A 26,609-nucleotide genomic window follows, 5' to 3' on the forward strand; every position below is an offset into this window, starting at 1 on the left:
GGAGACAGCGAGCTGGTCACGGATCCGAGACACTCTGCGTGACCTCCCAAGTCTACTCAGGGCACATTAACATGCCTGCCTACCCCTGGATAGGTACCTTGGTAGGTAAGTACTGTACCCAGCCGCCTGGGTGGCCCGGTCTGGTTGGTGCCTCGACTCGGTCCAAGGAACGCAACCTTGATAAATCGCGATAGGACGCCTCGGCGACATCGCAGACTCTCCCCTGCTTTTAAAAGCCTTGACCCTCTCCCCATCTGCTCTGGCATGTACTTTGTTTTCTCTAGTGATATTTCAGTCCGACATTTCCTCCTTCTCATCGTCTTGCTTGACGCATCGCGACTTCTACCCCCTTGCCTCCCTTCCAACTTGATCCCAATTACACCTGACCAAACCCGACGATCGACGTTGCTGCCGCTCTCACGACTCTTGGCGCTCCCTCTTATCTTATCTCCTATCCGCCGTCTACCGCCATCTACTCACTGTCAACCACCTCCACCACCATTTCGAGTCAGTCTGGTGCCACATCGAGTCATCCCCTTCGCCCCTCCATCCCACCTGCCACTTCGCCGCTACTTCTCTTGTCCGGTCACACGCTCTTGTGAGCATTTGCGGTGCGCTTCCCTAGCTGCCAACCCACAAGAGCACTTTTTTTTCCCGAACCGATTCAACACTGCGTGTGCGTTCGGCCCTCGTCGCGTTTTGGTCTTCGCCGCGAACCATCTCCTTCGACGCAACGCATCTTGCAGTCCCTTCCTTCACCGACACTGTACAATAACCGCCGCTGGTCACCATGGCGCAGAAGCGTTTGATGAGCGAGTTTCAGGCGCTGCAGAAGGAGAAGTGGGTGCACATTGATGTCGACGAAAGGAATGTCATGTCCTGGAAGATCGGTCTCATGGTCGTCAACCCGGACAGCGCGTTCAACGGTGCCTATCTCAAGGTCAGCATGAGTCGCCCTCGCCCTTCAAGTCGCACAGCACCCGCGAATTTGGGAATGAGACCAAAAGCTAACAAACCTCCCAGGCCGACATGACATTCCCTCGCGATTACCCCTATGCCCCGCCAACCTTCCGATTCCTGAACAAGACCATCTACCATCCCAACATCTACACCGACGGCAAGCTCTGCATCTCTATCCTACACACACCCGGCGAAGACGAGCAGTCAGGCGAGCAGGCTTGCGAGCGTTGGTCTCCTCTCCAGGGCGTCGAGTCGGTCTTGCGTTCAGTGCTGTTACTTCTGGATGACCCCGAGATCAACTCCCCCGCCAACGTCGACGCGAGCGTCTTGTACCGCGACTCACGCGAAGAATACAACAAGAGAGCCCGGGAGACCGCTGAGAAGTCTAAGAAGGACATGCCTCCTGGCGTGACGATCCCGACTACGGCGGATCTGGAGCCGGTGCCCCAAAAGACCATGGACGACGACGCTTTTTGGAATGAGACGGACGACGAGGGCGACTTCGATCTGGGTGGCAGCGACAGCGATTTCGACATGGACGAGTACAACGAGGACGAGGACGACGAAGATGCGGATGATGACAAGCCTTGAACACGAGCTTGCGCATGGACTCCACATCGAACATTAGATCCGACAGGGCGGATATCACACATTTACGGCAGGGGACGCGGAGTTTGCGGCGGGCTGATTATCATTATTATTTTTTTGCTTTCTCTGTTTTTGCTTGCTCTTACTGCACGCATGATGATGCATAGCGACGGCCCCGGGCGTTTTCACCGGCTGTCAGCCAGGCCCTGTTTAAGGCCAGAACGGAGTCTCATTTTGTGATTTTGGGCATCGTTGGATCTCCGGTTAGGCTTTGACGCAGAGAAACGGGATGATCATGTTTTGGCTCTGCAAAAGGAAAAAAAGACAGCGCGGGAACCAGAGTGCGGAAACCAACAAGCCGCGACATCGCACGAGGGGCCGCAAATAGACCAATCAAAAGACTTGGAACCGCTATTCTCTGCAAATGCAAATCCAACATTTGAGGCAAATGTTTCAATTTGGTAATGTTTTTGGCCTGCTTCGTTGAAAATTGCGTGGCAAAGATTGCCTGCAGTTGCCAACTGGGTGCTGTGTCTCATCTTTGAATGTGATGTGAGTGACGCAATCCCTTATGGCTGCCGGAGCCTCCACCCTTGAACTTTGGCTTACCAGTGTGCAAGGCAAGCACACTGCCTACCCAGGGTAGGTACCTAAGAATACCTAGCCAGCGGGGGGCGACTCCCCAATCCACTTCAGCGTTTTGGAGAGTCAGTCTCTCTGCAATTGCCGTACTTACCTACCTACCTTGTGACTTACCCCGCTAGCACCAAACTAAGCGGGCTTGCGCGGACATGTCCAGCTTGTTGCAATCACCCGAGTCTTCAGCAACTTGGTCAAATGGGAAAGAAGAGTGGTTCATGGTCTGCATTACAACTATCATGAGTAATACAAACGTTTTATTTATTGCGGTGCCTATTTGTGCATTGGGGTAGACTTTTGATACCCTGTTCCCGACAAGGAAACAGCCGCCGCGTGGAAGGTCACTCAGATAGTGGGGAAGTCTTTTTTATTTTTGTTACCGCTGGTAGGACGCTGCACTGTCTTACCCGTAGAGCTCACGGGGCTTTCCCAGCACGAATCTCGGCGCGGCATTCATCCACCTACTACCTCACCTACCTGCCTACCTAGCGCTCGACACAAACCGAGGTCTCCCGAAGAGACGACGCAACGGGACGGGACGAATCTGAACCTCTAGTACTTCTTATTTTCTGTTCACTCCTTTGGGGCTCTATCCCGCCCCCCTCCTGCATCTTTCCGCAATCGTGCGGACGCCAGTTCGCCGGGTCATTCGACATCTACTTGCACCCAGCACACTAGCTCCCGTCCGTTTGACAGCATTCTTCCGAACATCTGGCTTAGCTTCATGCGCCAGACTCCTCCTCACGACCCGCTCCCGTCCCGCTGATGGCCATGCGCAAACATCGAATCTTCCCGCAACATATCATTTGATCAACCCGACACCCCGATTCGATTCGGCAACAGCAGCCCTTCGAGGCAAGCTTCGACACCATGGCGACCGAACCGACGTCAGCGGACGTCGCCCAGTTCTGCGAGATCACCAGCCTAGACCCCATGCTGGATCGCAACCTGGTGGTGTCCGCGCTCAAGGTGCGATACCCGCGGGCGATGGGTCTCTACGAGGCTCGTACCTTCTGAGCAATTCGCTGACGTGCGGGTGCAGAGCAACACTTCCTTGGATCAGCTCATAGGCGAATACTATGAGAACTCTGATGCGGTACGTGGCCCTCGACAAACGGACCGACATCGAAGCTAACAGAGGCAAAGTTCCGAAGGAAGTACACTTGGGACGACACAGCTTTCGGCGCCGGCCGCGAGGGAGAACCAAACAACACTGGCATAGGTAAGCCGGGCTTCACTCTGGTTGAAGGAATCGCGGTGCTGACTACCCAGCATTCAATATTGAAGCACCCGACAATGCCGTCATCCATGGCGTTACCCCTCCACCCGACAACGGCTTTTACGGGCCCTCCGCCGGTGCTCCCTCACGACCACCATCGAGAACCAACAATCGGTCGCCACTTGGTAGGATGACAGACTGGATAGCCGGGGACGCTACCGGTATTACCCTTCATGCCAAAAGGAGCGATGGCTGACGAAAGCAACACAGGAGCGCCTAGCAGTGCAGAACAGTATGAAGAAGATCTGCAGCGGGCCATGGCCGAATCTAAGAAGGCTGTTGGATACGATCCACAAGAAGCTGGCGTCACCGACACAGGCACCAACGCTCCATATTTTGGGCCGGCCAACAGGTCCGACTATGACCAGAACAACTGGGCCATGGTAACGACCGCAACGACTTCGAGTCAAGCAGTTGTTGACGGCGACCCCACCCCATCTGCGAGAAAGCGAGACGAGGGTGCTCCGGCGTTTTTGATTTACAAACCCAACGCACGTAGCGCATCGCAGCGACTGGGCTCCGTACTGACAATCCTTCACGAAATTCCTCTTGCGCGTAACGTTCTTCTGCAAGCCGGCGAGCAAGCAGCCAGCTATGGGCACAACAGCGAATGGTGGAAGGGCCAGCCGATATATGCCCCTCACGTCCTTGCCGCCATTCAGCAAGGCGAGCACCAGTGGGCAGAAAACTCGAAACCGGACTTTCACGAGGAGCTTCACCGCTTGATGGCCTTCCTGGATCTGACCGAGAGGAGTTATGGATCAGTCGAGGCCATGGCTGACTTGATACCCAAAAGCAATTTTAGCCTGGAGAGACAGTTCTACGACACGCTCGACGAAAAGACGGATGTCGAAGTTCTCAAGCCGTTGACTCACCTGGCCCGTCCCCTGTCGTTGCAGACGCTGGAGCCCACTCAGGAGCCCACGCGCTTCGCGTTCCTCAACTTTGAGTTGACAAAAAGTCAATATGAACAGACCAAGACTCTATATGATGCTTGGAACTGGATTGTTTGGCACGAGTCCATGACGTGGGCGGAGGTGCAGCCGAACATGGGTATGGTCGTTCTCGACGACATGGGCGAGGTCATGACAGTCAACATTGACGGCGAGGACCCCCCCGAATACCTGGAGATACCAGAAGTCTGGTACCCGGAACGTTATCTCGAGAGTCGGAAAGAAGAAGCGAGGATTTGTCAAGAACACCTGGCTTGGGTTGCGAGGGCTCTATACGAAGCACGGTCGAGGGAGTACGAACTCACTAAGTGGATCGATCCCAAGACGGATAAAATTCATGACAAGGGAGAAATGCTACTCAACACACTTAAGGAATACGAGAGACACGTGGATTACCTGGATGGGCTGGGACGCTTCCGGGAACTGCAAAAACTCGAGAACGAAGACGAGAAGCAGTACATTCGTCTCGAAGACGTGCCGTGCGTCAAGACTGAAGCCGAGGAGGCGCTGGCCAAGAGCGCACAACAGGTGGCCGACAGATGTTCGTGGGAGCTATCTCAACTTGAGGAGACTAAGAAGAGTACGTCATGGCCCCGGATTTCCCAGTAATACCGCTGCTAATCTCATAGCCAGGGCTCGACTGGGAACGCGAGAGGCTTCTCGAACGGCAGAAGCTCCTTAGCAGCACTCTGCTTACTGACCCCGACAAACCAGGCTTGGCCAAGCCTTTCACCAGCAAGAAGTTCCTTTTGAGGGGAATCGCCACGTCGCAGAACGTAACGTACGTCTGCAAGCGAGCCGGCCCAGCTCTGATTGACATTGGAGAGGCAACTGCCCCCATTGACCAGTGGTGGCGGCTGTCGTATGAGGCGGGTAGTGCAAATCCTGCAAAGGCAGAGGTAAGCCGGAAAACCAGAGGCAATTCGATGGACTGATGCTGACTTGGAACGAAACAGAAATACTCCTTTGACCAGGTGATGCGGCAGGTGCACAGGGAGACTAAGGGGCCCCTCCTTGTTTACGCTACAGAAGACGCAATGAACACACCTGCATATCCTCTCTCTGACGCCCTACAGCGGTTTGCCCGTGCAGAAAACAAGAACTTCCGCCAGGAACTGAACCAAGAAGCCACGGACGAAGGCGCGCAGTTGAGGAACACAAACATGTCGCCAATCTCACCATCCAAGAGAAAGTATCGCTCAGGCAGTGTCGACTCCATGGCAACTAACCGAGCTTCTTTGGGGAACAGCGACACCAACTCTAGAGCAGGCGACTTTGACAGCGACCCCTTTGGTGAGGGAGATGGCACAACGGACACTGATATGACGGGTTTGGCAGCGAGACAAAGCGCCACAGACACGGCAAGCAGAAACCTGGCTGAGGTCGTGCGCTCTGGCAAGACACACAACGCAGAACAAGCTTACAACACCAACCCCCCCAGTATTCTTGGACAACAGAGGCTCTCAACCCCTACTCCTATTGACGGCGTTGAAGATATCAGTCGTACTGTGACGCCAGACGGTGAGGAGCAACCCAAGGGCCCAGAGATGCAGGAACGGGCTGGGGGTGGGGGCGGCTCACCATTCATGGCTAGACACTCGATTTATGGCACGACACACGACCCAAGAGATGAGCAAAAGACGATCAAGATGATGGACATGGAGATTCCCGACGAGCATCAGCAGCTTCAAGACTAGAGGGCACCAATGGCATAGCAAAGTCGACCTGGGATGTATGGACTGTATGGACGGAGCATCAGTGGATGCTCAACTGCCCTGCAGCAGATAGCAAGGCACAGCGCTACAAAGCATTCGGTAAAGAATAGCGACACCTGTAGTGTAATACCAATTGTTTGATACCCCCTTATGCCCACATGCCTTGGCGGCTGATAGGTAGACTGCGCTGGACGTGTGAAAGGTTCACGGTATCAGGCCAAATCATGGATAGTTGCGTAGAAGGTTCTCGAAGCTTCTACCTCACTTGAACAGGTATGCCTGGGCTTGCAGGGATGGGCTGGCATGGTGCAACGCTCGGGCCACGGCATGAGCCTGACTCCGCTATTCCCGCCCGGCCGAGACCCCGCCATATTCGTCATTGTCCGTTTTGGCGGCGAGCTTCCCGCAACTGCCTCCCTTGCTATCAGCAGGGCTCGAAAATTGTCTAGATAGAAGCTGGTAGGAGAGGCGAGTTGGCCGCATGACGTCCAGGCTGGGCATTAGTGGCTTTGAACTGCTGGGGGAAGACTGCCTCCTATTTTTCGGTCAGTATTGGACCAGCCACGTAGGTGCAGCTCGAGCAAAACGCAATCAAGAAACAAGCTTGGGTGGAACAGCCCCAGCCAGCCTTCTGTGCTCTTCCATCCCATCCGCCCAGTGAGATCACCCGATTCGATGCCCCGCCAAGTTCCAGTCGCAAATCGCACGGGGACTACTACTGCTCGCGCTGGTCATGGCTCCCTTGGGCTCCTCTGAAAGACGGGCACCGAACCTTCTACAACCCAGCCCTGTTTCTTCCATTCAGAGTGGCCGGGGCCTTTCTTCTACCACTCAAACGCTCCGTGCTCCCTCGAGGCCCCATTCTTTCTGGCCCTTTCAGAGCAAGGACCTACGTCGGTACAGGACTGGCCTATTTTTATTGGCCCTTTATACATATCACGCACCCAGTCTTTGATGCATCGTCCAACCATTCCCTCTGGTTCTTCTTTTTCATCTCTTACCTACCGACATTTGCCTTGCTCTTGTTTTTTCCTTTACACACTTCAACTGCCAACCAATTCCAAGGGTTCAGACATAAATCCCCAGGTTGCCCTTGACTCTGCGATATCATCAAGCAGCCTCACACTTGTTGGATATCCACACAACATCAGATTCAATTGACCAGACGACTATACTAGTAGACATCATCAAAGTGTCTTGTTACAATGGTTAAGGAAACCAAGCTGTACGACCAGCTGGGCGTCAGCCCCTCGGCAACCCAAGATGAAATCAAGAAAGGCTACCGGTAAGTCGCCAACATCCCACAGCACCGTTCCCCCCCGTTTCTCTGTCGTTTTTGCCCAACCATGACGGCCCGACCAGCTGTTGCCTCCAGTTTCAAACCCACAGGTTGCTAACCACATGTGTACAGAAAAGCCGCACTAAAGTACCACCCCGATAAGAACAAGGACAACCCACAGGCCGCCGAGAAGTTCAAGGAATGTTCTCAAGCCTACGAAATCCTCTCCGACCCCGAAAAGCGCAAAACCTACGATGACTATGGTCTCGAGTTCCTGCTGCGCGGAGGCGCCGCCCCACCCCCAGAAGCCGGCGGCAACCCTTTCGCCGGGGGTGGAATGCCTGGAGGCTTCGATTTCGGCAGCGGCGGCATGCCCGGCGGCGGTGGTGCCCGCACTTTCCGCTTCAGTACTGGTGGAGGAAATGGAGGTGGCTTTAACTTCAGCTCCGCGGACGACATCTTTGCTGAATTTATGCGCTCAGGTGCTGGTGGAATGGGCGGAGGCGGCAGCGGTGGCATGGACGACTTTGAGAACATCTTCCCAGGCTTTGGCGCCGGTGGCCAACGGGGCAGTGGCCGCTCGCAGCGCATGCGCAACAGCGGCTTCGGAGACTCGCCGCGGCCCAGGGAGTCGACGCCCGAGGTCACGACGGTGGAGCGGCCCCTCCCGCTCACGCTCGAGGAGCTGTTCCGTGGCGTGACCAAGAAGATGAAGATCAAGCGCAAGACGTTCGACGACACGGGCAAGAGGACGACGACCGACACGGTCCTCGAGGTGCCCATCAAGCCGGGCCTGAAGAAGGGCAGCAAGATCAAGTTCAAGGGTGTCGGTGACCAAGAAGAGGGCGGCCAGCAAGACCTGCACTTCATCCTGGAAGAGGTAAGTCGGATTTTTGCACTCATCACAAATCACTGGGTAACAAATGGCTGACAACCTCGCAGAAACCCCATCCGCTCTTCGTGCGTGAGGACAACGACCTGGTCCACACGGTCGAACTGGACCTGAAGGAAGCTCTTACCGGCTGGAGGCGGACCGTGACCACCATCGACGGCAAGCAGCTAAACCTCGACAAGAACGGCCCTACGCAGCCTGGCAGCTCCGACAGGTACCCTGGCCTGGGCATGCCCATCTCCAAGAAGCCGGGATCGAGAGGAGATTTCGTCATCAAGTACAACGTGAAGTTCCCGTCGAGCCTGACAGCGGAGCAGAAGCAGAAGCTGAGGGAGATTTTGTAAAAGAAGTTCTGATGCGGAAGACGAAGATGGTCCATGCGAGATATGGGTGATTTTTCTTATATGTAGAAATGATGCCGGCACGACGAGAGAGGATGGGGCGCGGGCGTTCGACCGCGACGAGAAAGACGTATGAGGTTTGGGGCCGGGTGCTCATCATGAACAGGAGTTTTGGGGGCGTCGTCATGGGACTTGATGTTTACAGGCTAATAGGCATGGTCTCTTTATTTTATTATTTCTTCTTTTTCTTCATATTATACGTACACCAGCATTGAGGCTGTTGTGAGTTGACAATGTGGATTCGGATCACCGGCGGATCGCACTGCCGGCAGACAATTAGTCAGGTAATTCGAGACATAACAGGCTGCTGTTCCGAATGCATTGCATCCCACACATAAGCGTGACTTTGGCATGTTCTCGATCTATGTAGACATTCTCACTGTTGCTCTTCACGGACCAAGTCAAAAGACCGACCCATGAGGCGAGGGAAGACGAAGACGACGCAAGTTAGAAGTGGCTGTGCGGCAGGAAAGGCAGGAAACAGACAAGCTAGCCCGCGACTAGGTTCATCACGTCAGGAACACTTCATCTGGGGGCCGAGGACGAGGGCGAGGGCGAGGACGCGCTCAGTCAGCTCAAAGTCGACCTAGGAGAGCATTGCGTGGGGTCACCCCCCCCCCCCCCCCTCTCACTTTCCTAGCCGACGGCCCGCCGAGTTCGACGGGAAGCTCTGGACGTCTCTAGGTTTCCCGGTGAACGACCGAGCGAGAACCCCCGGCTCCCAGACGAGATGGAGGGGCGAGCACTGCGCTGCGCTCGCCCTGCTTTTCCGCGGCGGACATGGATGCGGATGCGGGTGATGGACGGATTGTGCATGTCTTGCAGATTATCTCTCTGCATGCTACGACGGGCGTGAGTGTGAGTGAGTGCGTGAGAGAGGAAGCGGAAGAGGAAGAGGAAGAGGAAGACGGTATCCACTACGGGTGCACCTCCTGAACACGTTCTTGTTTCTTCGGGATTTGCGCGCGTTGTTGTCCCGATGTCTACTCCTCGGGTCTCATGAGCATCTTCGGCCCTAAACTTCCGTTCTTGCTGCCATGTTTGGGGGACGAAGGCGGGGCGTTCAGAAGAGCGGGGGGCAGCAGATCGCGATGAGAATCCACGGATAGTTGTTATCTTTGCTTGCTCGTCCCCGCGTTGCAAGTGACCATCGGGGGGCCCCAGGCCACATCATTTTTTCTAAAATAAACAGCTGTCGACGGATGTTCTTCGCGATCCTGATGGCTGCGATTCCCCCCTACCTACCTTACTCTATCAGTGCTACCCAAGCTGGGGATAGCGCTACGGCGATTCGACCCCGCGGGCTATGACGACACTTCACATGCGGGAAAGAACAACCTCAGAGGCGGGAGGGCGCCCGGTGGAAAAGGAGGGGGAGGGGTAGTAAAAAGGTATTAGTGGGGCGCCCGTGCTTTGAAGAGAGCGGCAGGGAAGGGGGCATGGTGGTAGGTACGGAGGTAGGTACCTGTGTAAGACCACTTCCCCCTCAAGAGGGTTTTACCGCAAGTGCCATTGGACTCGTCGGGACGACGAAAACGAAGGGCTGGCTTGGAGGGACTTGCCGATTAGTACGCGGGCTGGCTTGGAGAAAAGGCTAACTGATTCCAAGCCCGGTTTTCGTTTGGTTTTCCCTTTATTTCACTCATCGGCTTTCCAGTGCCTTTGACACTTTTTCTTCCTTTTCTCCCTCCTCCATTTCCAACCCAACCCTCGACTTCAATCTCACTGTCAGCATCAGCTCATTGTGCCTGTACTTTAACTAGCCAATTGGTCTCGTACGACAACAAGTCTTTTGTTTGCTACACTCTCGACTGTTTTCTGTAGCCCAGTGAACCCCGCTCTCCGCAGACAGCCCTCCACCTCGTCGGGATATCATCCGTGAATACCGCCAACATGCCTCAGGTGAGTCGAGCCTCGCAAAACCTACTCACCAGTCCGCAGACCGATTGAGACTAACAGACACCACCCCGCCCCCCCAGATCACCACCCTCCTGTTCGACTGCGACAACACGCTTGTGCTATCCGAGGAGCTGGCGTTCGAGGCGTGCGCCGACCTGATCAACGAGATCTGCGAGGGCCGCAATCTCAAGCAGCGCTTCACAGGCGAGACCCTGATCAAGGAGTTCGTCGGCCAAAACTTCCGCGGCATGATGCTCGGCCTCTCGAAGCTGCACGGCTTCGAGATGACCCCCGAGGAGCTCGAGACGTACGTGACGCGCGAGGAGGACGCCGTCATTGCCAAGCTCAAGGCCGCCCTCAAGCCCTGCCCCGGCGTCGACGACCAGCTCGAGGCCCTGCAGAAGAGCGGCAAGTACACCATGTCCGTCGTCTCGTCCTCGGCCAAGCGCCGCGTCTGGGCCTCGGTCGTCAAGGTCGGCCAGGACAAGTACTTCAAGGAGGACGTCGTCTTCAGCGCCGCCACCTCGCTTCCCAAGCCCACGAGCAAGCCCGACCCGGCCATCTACCTCTTTGCAATGGAGAAGCTCGGCAAGAAGCCCGAAGAGTGCGTCGCCATCGAAGACTCCAAGAGCGGCACCCTCAGCGGTACCCGCGCCGGCATCAAGGTCATCGGCTACGTTGGCCCCTACGCCGTTGACAAGCAGGACGAGATGGAAAAGGTATTGCGCGACGCCGGCGCCGTCATCGTCATGAGAGACTGGAGCGAGTTCCCTGACGCCCTGGCCAAGATCGAGAGCGGGAGTGCCTGACTAGCCGGGGTACAGAACCCGTCGCCGTCTCTGTGAGACGGACCGTTGTGTGAGGGGTGTATACACCCCCCTCCCTCTTTCGTTCTTTCTTATTCTTCTCTCCTCCCTCGATGTTCATATAGTAGCTAGCACTCTAGCTCGCGGGTGCTCCATAAGCAAGCGCCTTAAATATAGGTAGACTCTCGGTTTAATATTTTCGAATAAAAAGAGAAGACGCTCACTTCATCTCCGGTGGTCCATGAGAAAACTGTTAACACTTTGCAACGTTGCCCTGTTAGCGTTCGCCTCGGGGAAGGCCGTCATGATGGTGCCGAGCTTGACCCGGATCATGTCCTTGTTGAAGAAGGTCTTGGAGTCGGCCACGCGGCGCTTGCCGTTCTGATCGAAGCACCAGCAGTAGACGGCCAGCGCGGAGCCGATGGACAGGTCCTTGCCCGTCTCACAGGCGAAGAGAACATCGCCCGCAGCCCCGTCGGCATCCTGGTGCGCGTCGAGATAACGGGAGACAAAGGAGCAAATGTCTGGCAACGCCTGTCGCAGGTTGCGGCTGGCGACCTTGTGCTTCCCCAGGCCGACTTCCATGCGACTCGAGGACTTTACCCACGACCCCGGTGGCGTGACGTCTTGTGTGAGTACGACCACGCACCGCGCCGTGCCGCCGTTGTCATCGTCATCTAAGGGCAGGGGACACACGAGGATGCGCGGCGCCACACGCTTGGGGGCCACGCCGCGCGGGGCGTTGCGCTTCTTCTCGGCGACGAGGCGGGCGATGACGTCCGGGAGTTCGGCCTCCGGGGCGGAGAGCAGGGCGTTGGCGTTCTCCCAGAAGACGTCGGCCGTCAGCCCCATGGCCCAGTTCTCCGTGTCGTCGCCGGCGCCCTGGATGTAGCCGGCCTCGCTCATCTCGGCGCCGGCGACGCGGCGCGACGAGGTGCAGCAGATGACGGGGTGGTAGTCGTCAAAGACGGCAGCTCCGACGGGGGTATCCGCGGCGAGGTGCGTCTCCTGGGTCACCCAGAAGGGCCGCAGGGGCTTGGAGAGGTGGGCGCGCAGCGGGGCGAGGTCGATCTCGAGGGCCTTGAGGGAGGCGAGGAAGGAGGGCAGAAGGGCGGCGATCTGGGCGTGCTCCGAGGCGGAGACGACGTTGGGAGGGGTGAAGAGGCGGTCCGCGTGGGGGAGGTCGGGGAAAAGGGCCATGTTGAGGACGGTGCACCAGACCGGGATAGTTTTGCTCAACGCGTCGGGCATTCCTAAGGGGGGGGGATGGGTCAGTCTTGAGGGGGGATGATGGTGGTCTGGAGAAGTAGTCGAGAGGGGTGGCGGCTGAGCTTACTCTTGCCTCGCCGTGTCGAGTCGACGATGATGCATCTGCGTGGTGTCAGCTTCGCGCTCTTGTGAGGTTCACTGCCTGCTCCCTGCCCCCCCTGGCTTGGGCCGTTCAGCCACTACACCATTTCACTGTATGTGAAATCCAACGAGGCTGGGATTGCTGGGACTTACCCGTCATGCTTCCCGATCAGCTCGAGCAGGTGCAGGTTGAGGCGGCGGGTGCTGAACTTCCAGGCGTTGGTGTGGCCGTCGGTGCTCTTGAAGTAGGCGCTCCCGCGCTTGTCGGCCGGGCGGACGTACCAGCTGCCGCAGCGCTCGTTGGCGACGAGGGGCCGGTCGCCAAAGGAGGCGGCGGCCCCGCGCACGAAGTCGGCATCCAGGGCAATGGACCGCAGCCGGTTCGCGACGGACAGGTTGGCGCGCTTGAGGTCCGTCAGGATGTGGGAGAAGTTGTGGTTGGCGGTCGTGGGGAAGATGAGGTCCGAGAGAGCGGGGGACGACGTGTGCGCCATTGTGGTGTGAGATGCAGTTCGAGAAAGGCTTTCACGATGGCCGGCGTCGGGCGAGGGTGCAGTTGGCGTTGTGAGAGATGTGTCTCATGTGCATATATCTGGTTTGACTGAAGCTCTCACTTACTCACTCAGTCGAGAAATTTCATGTATCGATGGGGTACTAGCTAGGTTCGTGCTGGTTTCGCGCGCAGCCCTCTCCATAATTTATTGTCCTCGCACTGTGAACATGCCATGCCGTATGCACCCGTTGGTGAATGCCTTTCCCAGATTGTGTGAAAATGAGGCTCTTGGGATTTCAGTAGTGGACTTTGTGATATTTCCCGACAAATGTCTAGTGGATTGCACCGGCCGAGTCAGGATTCAAGACATCGGAGACATGTCGAGACATTTGGCGAGGGCTTCGCGTCCGTGGGGAATCCCAGGCGCATCTCAGCCGCAAGCTAGGCGAAGCAAGGAAGACAAAAATACAGGTGGCTGATGTGCGTCGGACATCGTCCCAATATTAATAAATAAAAATCACTAACCCTGTGCAGCTGCGAGTTGAACTGAGCTTGCAGGCCGGACTTGAGTCGGAGATGCGGACAGCGACAAAGACGGGGAAGGCAATTACAGGAAACTTTCTCTCATCCGCCCGTTGTCGCCGTCGAGTGAGAGAAAGAGAGGGAGGAAGCTCACCTGCGCCGGCTTGTGTTATATTGACACACGCAAGCCAGGGTGGCTATGCACGTACAGCCAAGCGGCGACGCAGCTATGCGAGAGACAGCTCTGTACAATCAACGGTCGTGAATGGACAAACATTACAGGAGACGGAGTAACATCGCCCACTGCGGGACGCGGGAACGGTTTGGGCGGCAAAAGACTTACGCCATTGTATCCACCGCCCCCTTGGGGACGACTCTATTTTTGCGCAAGGGCACTTGGTGTCCCAGAGTCGCGTCCTCGGACCTGGTGAGTGAGGAGGTACCAGAGGGAGGGGAACCAGAGAGGGAACGCCAAGTCGTGCCAGCAAAGATATGCCTCGTTGGGTTCGATGCACGCTCGGCGGCGTGTGCAAGATACTGGTGGGCAACGGATGGCGGCGGCTGCGTCTGTGCTACCCGTACGGTAGGCAGGGTTCTCTCTCTCTCCGTCCCTCACGGGAGGCAACGAACTTCTCTGTGGCCGGGCAACGCAGGGCCGATTGGCTTGGTATGTCGTAGTTTGCGGAGAGGGCGTGTGGTGTTCGGTTTGTCCTGGGAGCCATACGGGATCTGGCGCATGCTGGCCTGCCTCGTGTTGGCTCGTTGTACGTTGTACGTGAGCCGCCAGGGCGCCAGTCTGTTCGTCAATCAATCATTGTCGCGCAGTTACTGACAGCAGCACGGGGCCCTGTCAGCACGGATTGTCATGGTCGTGGTTCGTCGCCTGGCTGTCTAGGTAGTCTGCCGCCCGCGCCGTCCAAGAAACGGAGGCCCATTGTCGTCCTGCAGGCCGTCATCATTGATGATCGCCCTTCGGCTCTCCCCCCCTTGCCCTTCGCCCGTCACCCCAGAAACCAAGAGGGGGGGAAGGCCCTAGCAAGTTAGCATGCTGCAAAGCAACAACCATCAACATCAAGAAGAAGAAAAGAAAAAAAACCAAGGCTTGCAGGGCTTGGTAAGAGAGACAACGGCGCGTCAGCCATTGGCTTCAACGGGTGACGGTGAAGGGATCTGGATGCACCATCGAAACGGCGCAGGCGCACATGAACACATGGACTCTGAGAGAACCATTCCCAGGGCACAGTGAAACAGAAAAGGTAAAAAAAGAGATCGTTCGAACTATTCGCTCGGGAGGCGTGGCTTGCAGGGATCAATAGCTCAGCTGCTCTCCCTCGAGCGACGATTATTCGCTGCCTGGGCTGCCGTGGCGCAGTGTACAATCCCGCGGCTCAGTGGCTTGGTTTAGCAGCCTGCGTGTGTGCCTTGGTGCTCGGGGGGTTCTGGGAATTGGACCGTCCATCCCATCCCAAATGTCGTCCCGTCCGTTCCGGGGGCCGTTCGCATTGGTGTTCGGAGGGAAAACTCAGTTATGCTGTCCCATCCAGCTGCTTGTTGGAGAACCGCAGCGTCGGTGCCGTAGAACGACGAACTGAAGAAACAGTCAGTTCCTGGTACGGTTATTTCGTACTGAACTGATAGATACTTCTGTCCCTAGAGACGGAAAGTAAATACGGAGCCACCTGGGTGATGACGGGAGCTCAGGCGCGGGTTAGACCCACTCCACTGCCGGGCGCCCGCTCCACTACCACTGCAAGAGGGAGCGAGTCGTTGCCCACCGAATCCACGTCTCGTCACTGCCGCAATTCAAGGCCAGCCGGGGCTGTTTCGTTTTAAAGACAAGAAAAAGGCAGACACGTCCCCGACAACCGCAGGGAACTTTCCTGCTGCCTCTGCTCCTTCTGATACCGCTGACCGACCGACCGACTGACTGACTGACTGACTGACTGCTTCCACCTGTCGTCTTCTTTTTTTTCTCTCCCCCTCCCAACCCAACACTCTTCCCAGTTCACATCCTCATCGCCATCGCCCAACCCTCGCACTCACTTTTGGCGCCAGACCGACAGAAACAAGACAGCTACCAAATCACATCGCTATCTGGCACCCCTGTACCGCTCTCTTATCGATTGGCCCCCCAAGAGTCGCCATCCACTGGGTTGCTATCCTGGGTTGTCTCGCCAAAAACCCCGTTGCCGAGCCGGATTGAGTTTGATCTTTATTTAGACGGAGAAAAAACGCCAGGGGAGCTGAAGTGAGAGTCGGATAGCTGACAACCTCATCAACCCACATCCCCCCTTTTGATCACCAAGCAGTAGGGAGCACCTACTGGATCACCAAACGACACCCAACGCTGAACAACGACGCCGACGAAATCATGCTTGGCAACCTCGACTTCAACCCGGAACTTGTTCCCCGCGTCAAGCTGGGCCTGCACGTCACGCAGTTCGTCCTCTCCTTCGTCATCTGGGCCTTGGAGATTGCGGTTTTCAGAGCCGATAATGCCAAAATCGTGGGCAACAATGGCTGGACTTTCGGAGTGGTAGGGCGACCCCTAGACCCCCAGCGATTCCGACTGTTCCCCCTCGAAACGTGTATGCTGACGGTTTTGCCTCGCAGTGCTTCCTCTCACTTCCCGCATGGATTTATCTGATCATGGCGCCGCGGTGGCCGAGAACGAGAAAACTGGCCAACCCGTACGCCATGGTCATTGTCGACGGTGTCTTTACTATTTTCTGGCTCTCGGCCTTCGCCAGCCAGGCGGCCTACAACACGGCCAACCAGTGCGGTGATGCTTGCAAACTCAGCAAGGCCATCGTGGGCTTGGGAGTTTTTGTGACGTAAGTTGCCAAGATGTCAGCCTCGGTCGCCCATGACACTGACTTTGTCGCATAGCCTCTTCTTTGCCGGCTCTACCTTTGTCAGCCTGTACACCCTCAAGTACTACCAGTTCCACGGAACCCTCCCCGGCTACGACAAGCAGAAGCTCGGCGGCGACAACATCGACCCCGACAAGGCTGCTTTCTCCATGGCTCCCCACGACGAGGAGGCTTACGCGCCTGTCCAGATGGACGATCACAACGATGACAACACGACCCTCTACGGCGGCACTAATGCCCCCGTTGGAGGCTACAACAACTCCAGCTACAACAGCCGCTACGGAGGTGCTTCCGCCTACGGCCCCGAGGACGACGACCCGAACCGCTACGGCTCCCTGCCCTCGCGCCAGAATGGCGCCATGTTCGACAGCGAGACCGAGTACCATTCCCAGCAGCCCAGCGTCACTCCTGCGGCGGTACAGCCCTACACGGCGCCCCAGCCCTACGCAGCCCCTGAGCCGTACGCGGCACCCGCTTACGACGACGACCGGCCGGCGCAGTTTCCCACTGCCAACTACGATCGCACGATGCATTAAAACGAAGTGTTTTTATTAGCGGGGAACGAAGTGATGGACTGTGGAATGGACTGTGGTGGCAGGGCCATGGCCCGAGCAACCATGGGGTATTTTTTGTTTAAAGGGACTATGTCCAGTGTTCACATAGAGGGCTTGGATTCTGTTTCCGGATCACGGGGTGTTGTTGGCGTCCCATTTGTACAAGGTAATCGCAAAGATACCAGGCATGAGCTCCATAGGTAGTAGACATCGAATCTTGATGATGTGACGTTCAAAAGTCGACTGAAGGGGGAAAGAGGCATCTTGTTCGGAGCATGAGCGTGAAACATGTTTCTTTGTTTGTATGCAGAATTGTCTAAAACGCCATAACTCCTCTCTCGATAAGGGGACGCGACGGAATCCTCTAAAGCCAGGCTCTCTTTCCTTTTTCCCCTCTTTACATGCGACGTGGTCCTCCTATCCGGGCAGTTCCCTCCCGGATTTGCTTCTTTACATATACATTATGTATATATATGCGCGCGTGTGTGTATGTGTACTCGCTCGCATTAAGCCTTTCCCGTAAGCCTCTTGATCCTGCGAGCGATGTCGCCTTGCGTCTGCTGCATAGGGTTCAGCTTCCGGTCCCTCGCCATGGCGGCGACGTCGTCGCCGTGCTTGGCCGTCAGCCGCTCGAGCCACTCCCTCTCCTGCTGGCTCATGTGCCTCGGCTTCTTGACCCTCGGGATGGCGGCGTCCTTCTCGAGCAGGCGGATGACCTCGGGCCGGCTCTCGTCGTCGATGCCGCCCCACTCCTGCTCGGCGCCGTCGTCGGAAGAGCCCTCGGCGTCGCTCTCGAGGGCGTTGAGTGGGTCGTTGAGCGGGTTGCTGCGCCGGTCGCTGCCGTAGTGGATCTTGATGATCTTGCCGTTCTCGTCGCGCTCGACGCGGGCCTCCTCGAAGATGACCTCCTCTGTCGGGGCGATGGCGAAGGGGTCGCGGCGGGCGCGGCGGGAGGCGGTGGAGGAGGGCGCGGCGGACTTGCTCTCTTCGATCTGGGACAGGGTCCTCTCGACACCGCCCGTCGGCGCCTTGAGGCGCGCCGTGAGGCCGAGGCGGCGGTAGTTCTGCGTCAGGGTCTCCTTCTTGTTCCTGGAAAAGGGGGGGAAGGGGAGAACGCCAACGTTAGCTACTATGTACATGGTTCGGTCGCAGCCAGGGACGGAAGGACGGAGGGTTGGCCGGGGCGTACCAGTTCTTTGCGATGATGTCGTTGCCCAGGGGGTTGAGCTGCTTCTTAGGCCGGTTGGGCATCTTGACCTTTTGGCGGCTGGAGCGGCGCTTCTTCTTCTGGAGGACGGAACCCATTGTGCGGACTGTTTACGATTCGATCTATTGGGAAGGAGGGTGTGGTTTATGCGACGAGATTTGGGCACAATAAGACAGGTTGTGGTTGCGTGAGATGGTGGTGTCGTGGATTTTCGAGGCAGGAGGGCATCGGTCGTTTGGCACCGGAGGCGTACTTCAATTCAAAAGTGCTTGAGCGCCCTCGAATTTTTTAATCTTATCGGGGAGGGGTGCGGGCCCCCCCCGTGGTCTGGATTCGGATTAGCGTTATTTCTACACCGAACACTGACCGGTAACTCCACACCACCGGGCCCCACCACCGGGCCCGCCGATACCCTCTTCAGCTGTTCGGTCCATGTTCATGTCACTGTTCACACCCTAGGTATACAATAATAAACCCCCTACGGCATCTGGCTTCAAACCTTGCCGGACGCTCGCACCCGCAAACGCCTCCGGCTCAGTAACTCAGTTTGGTGGGCGCGAGTTTCACGGTGGTATGGGGTCATGGCACGCGTTTGATCCCGAGGGAAGTTGCTCTCGTCTCAATTATAAGAATCGCCATGCATCGAAGCTCACAGGGCCACCGCCATCGACCGCCTGGTATTCCACCACTTCCCCACCATATCCACGTAGAACTGGTGGTAGGCCCCCGCGTCGTCCGGCACGTCCACCCTGCCGCCCTCATAGTGCCACGGCTTGTCCTTGCCGATGAAGTGCAGGATCTTGTGCTCGTCGCGGTACCGCAACGCCGCGGGGATGTAGAACCGGTACACCCGGTGCATCTCCATGTTATATGTGAAGCTGAGCCGGAACCAGTTGCGCCCAGTTCCGCCGTGGTCTTCGCCCTCACCGGGATCCCTACTCCCGGGCTTCTTGTTTTGCAGGAGCAGCCTCGACGGGTGGCTCCGCGTGCCGTCGCCGAAGAAGACATTGAGCAGGCCCTGGTCGCCGCCGTCGAACGAGTCGACGCACGCCGCGAACCGCGTCAGCTCGGCGTGCGTCGCCGGGTCGGGCCGGAGGAGCATGACGCCGCTGTTGAAGCAGTCTGGGAACCCGATCTCGGGGGCGGCGGCGAAGCCAATGGCCTCGGGCAGGTCGAAGAGGTGGTCGAGGTTCGACACAACGAGGGTGTCGGAGTCGAGGTAGAGCACCCGGCGGAATCTCGTGAGCGACCAGAGCTGGATCTTGGTCATGGTCGCGTGCAGGTCCGGGCGGCCGATGATGTCGAGGTTCGAGGTCGACAGGCCCGCCACGGCCGAGACGGGGATGACGAGGTCGAAGACGGCGCCGAGCTTGGCTACGGCTTCGTCCGACATGGTCTCGGGGGTCATCATGACGCACCGCGGGATCGTTGTGCCGGTCGATTTGAGGGACTCAGCCAGCACGGCTGCAGCTGTCGGGCCCGTGTGTAAGTCGGCGGTCGAACAGAAGGGGTTGGACACGGCACTCACCTACGACATACTCATCATTCGTTACCAGCTGTTTTGTGTGTTAAGTCGAGGTTTCGCCCATGGATAGTTTTCCGGGTTCTTCTTACAGTGCAGTACGCGACGTCTTCCAGAGTCGGCTGGAGGCTACCCATGTTGGACGAGTTCTTCTTCTTCGTCGTCGTCGTCGTCTATAGCCTGGAGACTGCGTGTAAGTCCAAACAAATCGTGTTGGCCTGGTCTACTTAAACTCGCATGCGGCCAAAAAGTGCAGGACGCGGATATATAACTGAGGGGGGCATTGCGCAAGCGCAAAGTATGCATCGCCTCGCTCCCCAGCACACCAGGGACTCCCGCGTAGCTATCCAGCACCATGTTCACTCCAAGATTTGGAATCTTGTTGAAGGGCGTGAGCCAACCTGACTGAACGCCGTTCTCCCCAACTCCATGCTGTGTCTGTAGCGCCCGTCTCTCTTGTGGATCATCTCGTCTTGTCTGGGCTACGTACATCGTACTTATGCCAAGGAAGAATGTAACCTGTCCACGACGTCCTCATCTCAGCGGCTTATCCAGACTACCGACGGACCCAACTCTCTGAGATGATCCGCGCATGGGTGGGGCGACATTCGGAGGATCGGACGGTACACGGTTCTGTCCATTCCATGTTAGCAGCGTGGAAAGCGGTAGCGATTGGGTAGACGGTACAGCAAGTATGGGATAAGCTGCGCGTTGAAACCACCTCGTCGCCTGTCGTTTTGCGCGATGAGACGAGGCATATCGTACTGTACCCAGGGACAGGTCTGGCCTGGGCAACCTGGTATGTGGTATGTGGTGTGTGGTGTGCGGTGTGTGAAAGGTCAGACCAGGCCGCGGGCAAAACTTTTTGAGGACTAATCCTGTATTTCCATCCTAGCTTTCCCGCAACGCCTCGGAATGCGCGGGGTGGGAAAATTAACTTCTGGATTACTCCCCCCGCGTCAACCTCTTGACAGCAGAACAGGATGGAGCAGCCCGATAATGTCTCCATGGCGTGGATTATGACTTTCTTGACAGGCTCACGATGGATTTCCAACCGTCGATCATACTGTATCGCTTCAGCCTCGGTTCTTGAGATGTGGCCCGGAGGCTTCTCGCACGTCCAGAACTTCACCGTTGTCTCGCTTTTGACAGCTTTGTGTTCTCTGCGAGCCCGCGTCCACCAGCCTGCGCCCATCGTCACACGGCGCATCTGTATTGTGTGTGCCTCGGCGGCTCAGTGTGGCTGTGTGATGCCGAACTATGTTGAGGGATAAAGCATTCAGACCTAGTAAGCTTTCGGCACCTTGTATACTGTACTCGGTTCCTTTGGCCTGCCGGGTTGAGGGGGTGGGTATGGCGTAAAGCTTATCAGGTTCTTGGGGCGAGGAGACGCAACCCCCCCTCGCCAGAGTTCGAGGCCGGATACGTGCCGGCCAGTATGGAATTCTCTCTCGGCGGTTGTTGTGAAATGGCAACTACGTCGGATGTAATGGTTCGATATCGACTATACCGAGTTGCTTCGATTTTGATTATCAGGGATCTCTAGCCGAGACGATGTTCTCGATAGGCTAAATTACCACGTCCCATGTCAGAGAGTTCACTTGGCTGAGGAGGGTTAAGCAACGTAAGTAAGTTGTAGTGTTGTCCTCCACCTCAGTGCCGGCGAACCATCTTGATAGCAACATGCAGACGCCAATACCAAGATGGAGCCAAGGAAGGCTGTTTGACGGCGGCAGCTCGGCGGCTCGATTGCCCGCATCCAAGAAATACTTGGGGGTTGTGGCGCAGAAAAAGGTTAGATACCTGTAACCGGCCGTTACGAGACTCGATTCTTGGCCCGTTTCTAATGCAGGTACGGATGCCGTCGGAGGACCGGCGACGGGAGAGAAGCTCACGGAGAAGTCCAAGAAGTTCGAGCCGGAGAAGGCCCCGGAGCTGCCCGGGGTCTTCGGGACCAGCACCGCCGTTGTCTTTACCCAAATCGCTACGGAACTGCCCGAGAAGAGATTTGACACCGGCTCTATCACTGTTAGTTAGGACTTGGCGACTCCGTTATATGCCAGGTTCTTCTCGGTGCCGTGCTTCAATGCTTTGATTGATATTCTAGGTAGCTGTGTTACCTTGCCTGAGTAACCTGTCTATCTAAGTAACTTTTATACCAGACCACTGACTATATCAAGTCGCCTTTTTTAGTACTGTAGTCTTCTTGGCTATGGGTCGTTTTAACTGGGCTACCGACACCAAGGGAACAGCTGCTGCCTTTGGCGTCACTTCTGGCAGAGTGGCGTAGCAATCGGGATGCTGTCTATTCGGCGGCGCTTGAAAACAGGTGCGATGCGGTGCATGTCCTCCGGCGGCAGGGGGTCGCCAGCTTTCTTCCGGGCGTGTAAGGTGGGGAGAGTTCATGTACGGATACGAATCTGGTCTGCCAAAAAGTCAGACACTCTTGTCGAATCGTTAACGAATATGGTGTTCAGTTGTCCGAGACATTGGTCGGCCCTACCCCGGCCCTGTCCCACTCAACGACGCCGGAGCTGTCAATCCTTACATGGATATTTGTTTCTGCGTGCGCCCCTTACGCAATACACTCCATGACTATACTACACCTGCTTAGACATCTCGACGCATGTATTTATTGTACGGTTTAAATAAACTCTTCTGGGATCTGCTGATATTGTGGCTGATGTCACGCATCGAATAGCGGCAGCCACGGTGGCTTCGGCTCTTGTGTCATGTCCAGTTTCATTTCAACGTCAAAAGCAGATGGTATATGAGCCCTATGGATATCTACAGGTCGTCACGCGTCAACTTTGCTGCCCCGCCCGCAACAGAGAGCCCTCACACCAGCTTCCAGACGCCGTCATTGATCTCGATCTTGATCTCGCGGTCCTCGTCGATGCTCTTGCGGCCGGCGTGGAGGATGGCGGTGGTGGCGATGGTGTTCTTGAGGGTCGGCAGGCCCTTAGCGTCGAGGTCCTTAGGCTTGAGCTGGCCGGCGTTGACCTGCCTGCAGCCGTCGACGAACTTCTCGAGCGAAATGTAGCCGTAGCCGGTCTGACCGTTGAAGTTGCCATCCTCGTCGGGGGCGTAGCGCATGTAGAAAGGGTTGTACCACATGAGCTGGCCGGCCGAGTCGTCGGCGACGTCGTAGCCGCGCTTGGCCTGGTCGACCCGAATCTCGCCGTTGGCGGCGAGGTAGTGGAAGTACTGGTTCGAGTGGACGCCGGCGCGCTGGGGCGCGGTCCAGCTGGCCGTGTAGACGCCCGTGGCCTTCTTGCTGGGGTCGCCCGTCTTCTCCCAGTGGACGAGGACCGAGATGGTGTCCTCGGTGACCGGATCGCAGCCGAGGCTCGTGGCGATGCCCTTGGAGGCCGAGGCCGAGACCTTGACGGGCACGAAGCCGAGCTGGGTGACCATGGAGTCGCAGATGTCGACGTGGTGGCTGTTGAGGTAGTACGAGATGTCCGATTCCTTGCCGGCCCAGGCCTTGAAGGTCTCGAGCTGGGACTTGGGCTGGGACATGTAGCTGTAGAAGTAGTTGAAGTCGCCGAGCTTCTGGGCCTTGAAGCGGGCGTCTGAGTAGGCGGGGTCGAAGCGCTTGTGGTGCTCGATGAAGACGTAGACGCCCTTCTTCTCGGCGGCTTCGATGAGGGCCTGGTGGTGCTCGAGGTCCTTGACAGCGGGCTTGGTCAGCAGCACGTGGATGCCGCGCTCGATGGCGTAGAGGGCGATAGGGTAGTGGGTGGTGTCGGGGGTGAAGATGGTGATGGCGTCGCCCGCCTTGAGGGCGTCGATGGCCGTCTTGTACGAGTCGGGGTCCTTCTTGTCGTTGGCGGGGTACGAGTCGAACGACGTGTCCAGGCCGTTGTAGACCTGGGTGATGTTCTTGTCGAGGTGTTCCCCTTTGGGTCGGTTGTTAGTCTCTCGTGACGACGAAATCGAGGTCGAGGGGACGGCGACGGGGAATCAACATACTGATGGCGGGGAACTTGGTGCCATTGACGCCAACCATGCCCAGCTGGTTGACCTTGCCTCTCCTCCTAAGGTCGAAGAGGGTGAGACCGACGACACCGACCTTCTTATCCGAGCCAGAGGCACCGCCGCCGACAAAGCCGGTGGTGTACTCTCCAGTACCGACCTGTGTACGATGTTAGCCATGAGAAAAGTGTAAGAGTCGGCGGGTGGTTGCCGCTGGTTGCTTACCATCAAGACGTTGAGAGGCTCCATGTTGGTCGCGTCTTTTTGGTTTCAATGGCTAAGATTTTTGGGTTGGTGGAGGAGGGGCTGAAAGGGTTTGGAAGGGAGGATGGAGAAGACGAGACGCGGATGCTTCGACGGAAGAGCGAAGACCACAGTCTATATAAGGGGGGGCGGACTATCGTTGGGCCAAGCAGCACGAGAGAACAGCTCGGGCGAGAGACAGCGAGAGAGAGCACAGGCAGAGGGCAGAGGATGAACAGCTGGGAACAAACGCCGCATAATTATTCTGGATGAAGCTCGCCATAGCGGCCGATGGTAAGTAGGTAGGTAGCTCCCGTCTCGTCGCGTACTTTAGGTGCTTAGGTACCTTACCTACTACTGTAACTCTCCCCCCACAACACACACACACAAACGACGAGCAGCTGGGCCCGGAAAAATTGAGGGGCAGAGATGAGGAAAGTGATTGGAGGGATTTCACAGCCCCCGCACTCCGTGCGTCAGCTCCCCCCTCCAAGTTGCTCCAACTGCCCCCGTCCATACCTGCCTGGGTAGTACGATGGAGATTTGCGTATTAGCCTGTAGCCGCCTTTCAGAGCGCGTACGGAGTATGCGCCCCTCGTTGGTGTTGTTGCTCTTGGCCTGCCTCGTCGAACCAGCGCGGAATTGCTGGGATGGGTAGGCGGATGGATGGATGTATCAATCTTCAACGCCGACGAGCACCAACGGCTATGCTCTGCAACCTGCGTGTCATGGTATCGACGGCCATGCACGCACAGGTGCCTAGATAAGAATAGGCTGCGAGAAACACGCCGTGGACCTGACGCGCGAATACATGCTGGAGGACGGAAAACGCAGACTGGGTGCTGTGGCCCTGCCCACCCCGTAAAACTTGCCGAGAGTGTCCGAAGCTACGGTGCCGCGAGGGCCGGTGGTCGGAGCGCGTAGCGGCCGGCGCAAAGTCCACAACGTCCTTCCATAACTGAGTAGGCGGTGCCAAGTGCGCGAGGATGGACGAAACGTGGCTTGGTCGACACCTCCCTCATAGAGGATTGGTGGCTATATCTTTTCGCTGTGCGCCTTTTTCTTGGCTTCTCCGAATAGCTGCTGCGTGTCGAGCTGAAGGCAGCCTCCACGACGTTTGGCTTCTTTGTGGCAGCCATGTCGGATGGCAATGACATGGATGACGGGGACCATGGAGGGGTAGGACACGGATACCTACCTAGGTAGCTACTGTGGAATGAGGGGGAGGGGGAGGGGCCGTGGGGACCCTGGACGTGCGGGGCGGAGCCGTGCCGCTCTTCCATTGGGGTTCGATGAGGTGTGAGGCGCTGTCGACATGGTAACGGCGCGGGACGCCCGATGGCCCTGGAAAATAATGCCGTTTGCCTCGACGGGCGGCCGGTTGGAGCAAAAAACGCCGGGAATTCCCTCTCGTCCAGTGGGAAGAGAACCACACCGGTCATCACTGCTACTCGATTTGACGTCGGGCAAGACGATTCGAAAAGCCAGGAGCACGTCAACACCGGTTGGAAACTGACTTGGCCACCTGCTACGTTCCCGGCTTAGACAAACTGGACTACCCGATCCTGAGTTGCGAATGGGCTGGAGATGCACGCACGGAGAATGAAGTCGCAGTTTTGAGCTGGCGCTCTGGCCGAATGAGAACTCCCCGCCCCCACACAGGCCAACTGCCCCGCATCATGGCTCAACCACCTTGATCCATTGCGCGGGCGGAACTCCTATTACATGGCTACTTCATAGTTGCGGTATTCTGATTGCGATTGCAAAGTCAATCTGACCTTTTCCGGACAGATATTGCAAGTTGCCGTTACGTGGCTGACCCCATGTTGGAACGCCTGCCAGTGGTGGCTTTTTGCTCGAAATGAGATATGTGATGGGATTTCTTGTTCGCGAGAGCAGAGAAAGAACATGGCATACAGGTCGGTAGGTTGGTAAGTCGGTACTGTTGATTTATACCGCTCTAGCCGGCTAAAAGTGACCACCCGCAGCGGGCTGGCATACAAGAGGCTACGTTTCAGTCGACTGCGAGTTTGTGATCCTCGATTGCTTCCAACCCCAGTCTCGGCACCGTTTTGTTGCCTTGAACAGGGTCGGCATGGGCTCATGCAATTGATTCATCACCAACGTCCGTAACACGACGAGAATTTCCATATGGACTTCTTCATCATAGATTATAGACAGTATTTAGCGTCCCTCTGCTCTCCGTTCCAGCTCCAATAGTCCATGTTCATGTCATGGGCTCATGGCTGGCTCTAGACCCCTTCGGTGTCCATCGTGCCCCTCCGTGCTTTGCTCCAACGCCCCCAAGCGAACCAGCGAACCAGCGAACCAAGTGGCCCCACTTGTCCTTCCTTGGTAGGTAGGTACCTAGACACAAAACTCACAGCTTCCCCATTGGTGGAACATCTTGGATCGAGTTTCTCCGTCCACTGAGACGCCTCCAATTTCCATTCGTC

At 56.9% G+C, this 26,609-nt stretch overlaps 10 protein-coding genes across 10 annotated transcripts; 5 read left to right on the plus strand and 5 right to left on the minus strand.

Annotated features, from left to right (window-relative positions):
* Nucleotides 1-184: 184 nt before the first annotated feature.
* Nucleotides 185-2,070, plus strand: CDEST_04819 (Putative ubiquitin-conjugating enzyme E2, ubiquitin-conjugating enzyme/RWD). Its single transcript, XM_062920978.1, has 2 exons — nt 185-940; nt 1,024-2,070. Exons 1-2 carry the CDS (start codon nt 791-793, stop codon nt 1,549-1,551), a joined length of 678 nt encoding a protein of 225 aa, XP_062777029.1. The 5' UTR covers nt 185-790; the 3' UTR covers nt 1,552-2,070.
* A 556-nt stretch (nt 2,071-2,626) lies between these two features.
* CDEST_04820 (Putative ubiquitin interacting) lies at nt 2,627-6,280 on the plus strand. Its single transcript, XM_062920979.1, has 7 exons — nt 2,627-3,156; nt 3,230-3,283; nt 3,334-3,409; nt 3,460-3,591; nt 3,677-4,999; nt 5,053-5,318; nt 5,376-6,280. The coding sequence occupies exons 1-7, from the start codon at nt 3,058-3,060 to the stop codon at nt 6,114-6,116; spliced, it is 2,691 nt and encodes an 896-aa protein (XP_062777030.1). The 5' UTR covers nt 2,627-3,057; the 3' UTR covers nt 6,117-6,280.
* Nucleotides 6,281-7,003: 723 nt separating this feature from the next.
* On the plus strand, nt 7,004-9,015 carry CDEST_04821 (Putative DnaJ domain, Chaperone J-domain superfamily). Its single transcript, XM_062920980.1, has 3 exons — nt 7,004-7,419; nt 7,546-8,293; nt 8,356-9,015. The coding sequence occupies exons 1-3, from the start codon at nt 7,340-7,342 to the stop codon at nt 8,647-8,649; spliced, it is 1,122 nt and encodes a 373-aa protein (XP_062777031.1). The 5' UTR covers nt 7,004-7,339; the 3' UTR covers nt 8,650-9,015.
* Nucleotides 9,016-10,066: 1,051 nt separating this feature from the next.
* CDEST_04822 (Putative tRNA A64-2'-O-ribosylphosphate transferase, rit1, DUSP-like domain-containing protein) lies at nt 10,067-14,053 on the minus strand. The gene is made up of 3 exons (XM_062920981.1): nt 12,915-14,053; nt 12,748-12,782; nt 10,067-12,664 (listed from the first exon to the last, which is right to left on the minus strand). Exons 1-3 carry the CDS (start codon nt 13,253-13,255, stop codon nt 11,637-11,639), a joined length of 1,404 nt encoding a protein of 467 aa, XP_062777032.1. The 5' UTR covers nt 13,256-14,053; the 3' UTR covers nt 10,067-11,636.
* On the plus strand, nt 10,368-11,415 carry CDEST_04823 (Putative phosphoglycolate phosphatase-like, domain 2, HAD superfamily). Its single transcript, XM_062920982.1, has 2 exons — nt 10,368-10,608; nt 10,686-11,415. The coding sequence occupies exons 1-2, from the start codon at nt 10,600-10,602 to the stop codon at nt 11,412-11,414; spliced, it is 738 nt and encodes a 245-aa protein (XP_062777033.1). The 5' UTR covers nt 10,368-10,599; the 3' UTR covers nt 11,415.
* A 1,598-nt stretch (nt 14,054-15,651) lies between the features above and the next one.
* CDEST_04824 (uncharacterized protein) lies at nt 15,652-17,653 on the plus strand. Its single transcript, XM_062920983.1, has 3 exons — nt 15,652-16,312; nt 16,390-16,610; nt 16,666-17,653. Exons 1-3 carry the CDS (start codon nt 16,148-16,150, stop codon nt 17,183-17,185), a joined length of 906 nt encoding a protein of 301 aa, XP_062777034.1. The 5' UTR covers nt 15,652-16,147; the 3' UTR covers nt 17,186-17,653.
* Nucleotide 17,654: 1 nt separating this feature from the next.
* CDEST_04825 (Putative ribosome biogenesis protein Nop16) lies at nt 17,655-18,649 on the minus strand. Its single transcript, XM_062920984.1, has 2 exons — nt 18,393-18,649; nt 17,655-18,292 (listed from the first exon to the last, which is right to left on the minus strand). Exons 1-2 carry the CDS (start codon nt 18,506-18,508, stop codon nt 17,710-17,712), a joined length of 699 nt encoding a protein of 232 aa, XP_062777035.1. The 5' UTR covers nt 18,509-18,649; the 3' UTR covers nt 17,655-17,709.
* Nucleotides 18,650-18,966: 317 nt separating this feature from the next.
* CDEST_04826 (Putative glycosyl transferase, family 8, nucleotide-diphospho-sugar transferase) lies at nt 18,967-21,284 on the minus strand. Its single transcript, XM_062920985.1, has 5 exons — nt 21,051-21,284; nt 20,620-20,998; nt 20,025-20,565; nt 19,939-19,966; nt 18,967-19,880 (listed from the first exon to the last, which is right to left on the minus strand). The coding sequence occupies exons 3-5, from the start codon at nt 20,067-20,069 to the stop codon at nt 19,060-19,062; spliced, it is 894 nt and encodes a 297-aa protein (XP_062777036.1). The 5' UTR covers nt 20,070-20,565; nt 20,620-20,998; nt 21,051-21,284; the 3' UTR covers nt 18,967-19,059.
* Nucleotides 21,285-21,500: 216 nt separating this feature from the next.
* Nucleotides 21,501-22,338, minus strand: CDEST_04827 (uncharacterized protein; the record flags this gene model as incomplete). The annotated part of the gene is made up of 2 exons (XM_062920986.1): nt 21,501-21,950; nt 22,168-22,338. 2 exons carry the CDS (start codon nt 22,336-22,338, stop codon nt 21,501-21,503), a joined length of 621 nt encoding a protein of 206 aa, XP_062777037.1.
* A 73-nt stretch (nt 22,339-22,411) lies between these two features.
* On the minus strand, nt 22,412-24,474 carry CDEST_04828 (Putative gfo/Idh/MocA-like oxidoreductase, NAD(P)-binding domain superfamily). The gene is made up of 3 exons (XM_062920987.1): nt 24,136-24,474; nt 23,908-24,070; nt 22,412-23,834 (listed from the first exon to the last, which is right to left on the minus strand). The coding sequence occupies exons 1-3, from the start codon at nt 24,157-24,159 to the stop codon at nt 22,771-22,773; spliced, it is 1,251 nt and encodes a 416-aa protein (XP_062777038.1). The 5' UTR covers nt 24,160-24,474; the 3' UTR covers nt 22,412-22,770.
* Nucleotides 24,475-26,609: the final 2,135 nt, after the last annotated feature.

Source organism: Colletotrichum destructivum, chromosome 3 (genome assembly GCF_034447905.1).
Source record: "Colletotrichum destructivum chromosome 3, complete sequence".
Taxonomy (NCBI): domain Eukaryota; kingdom Fungi; phylum Ascomycota; class Sordariomycetes; order Glomerellales; family Glomerellaceae; genus Colletotrichum; species Colletotrichum destructivum.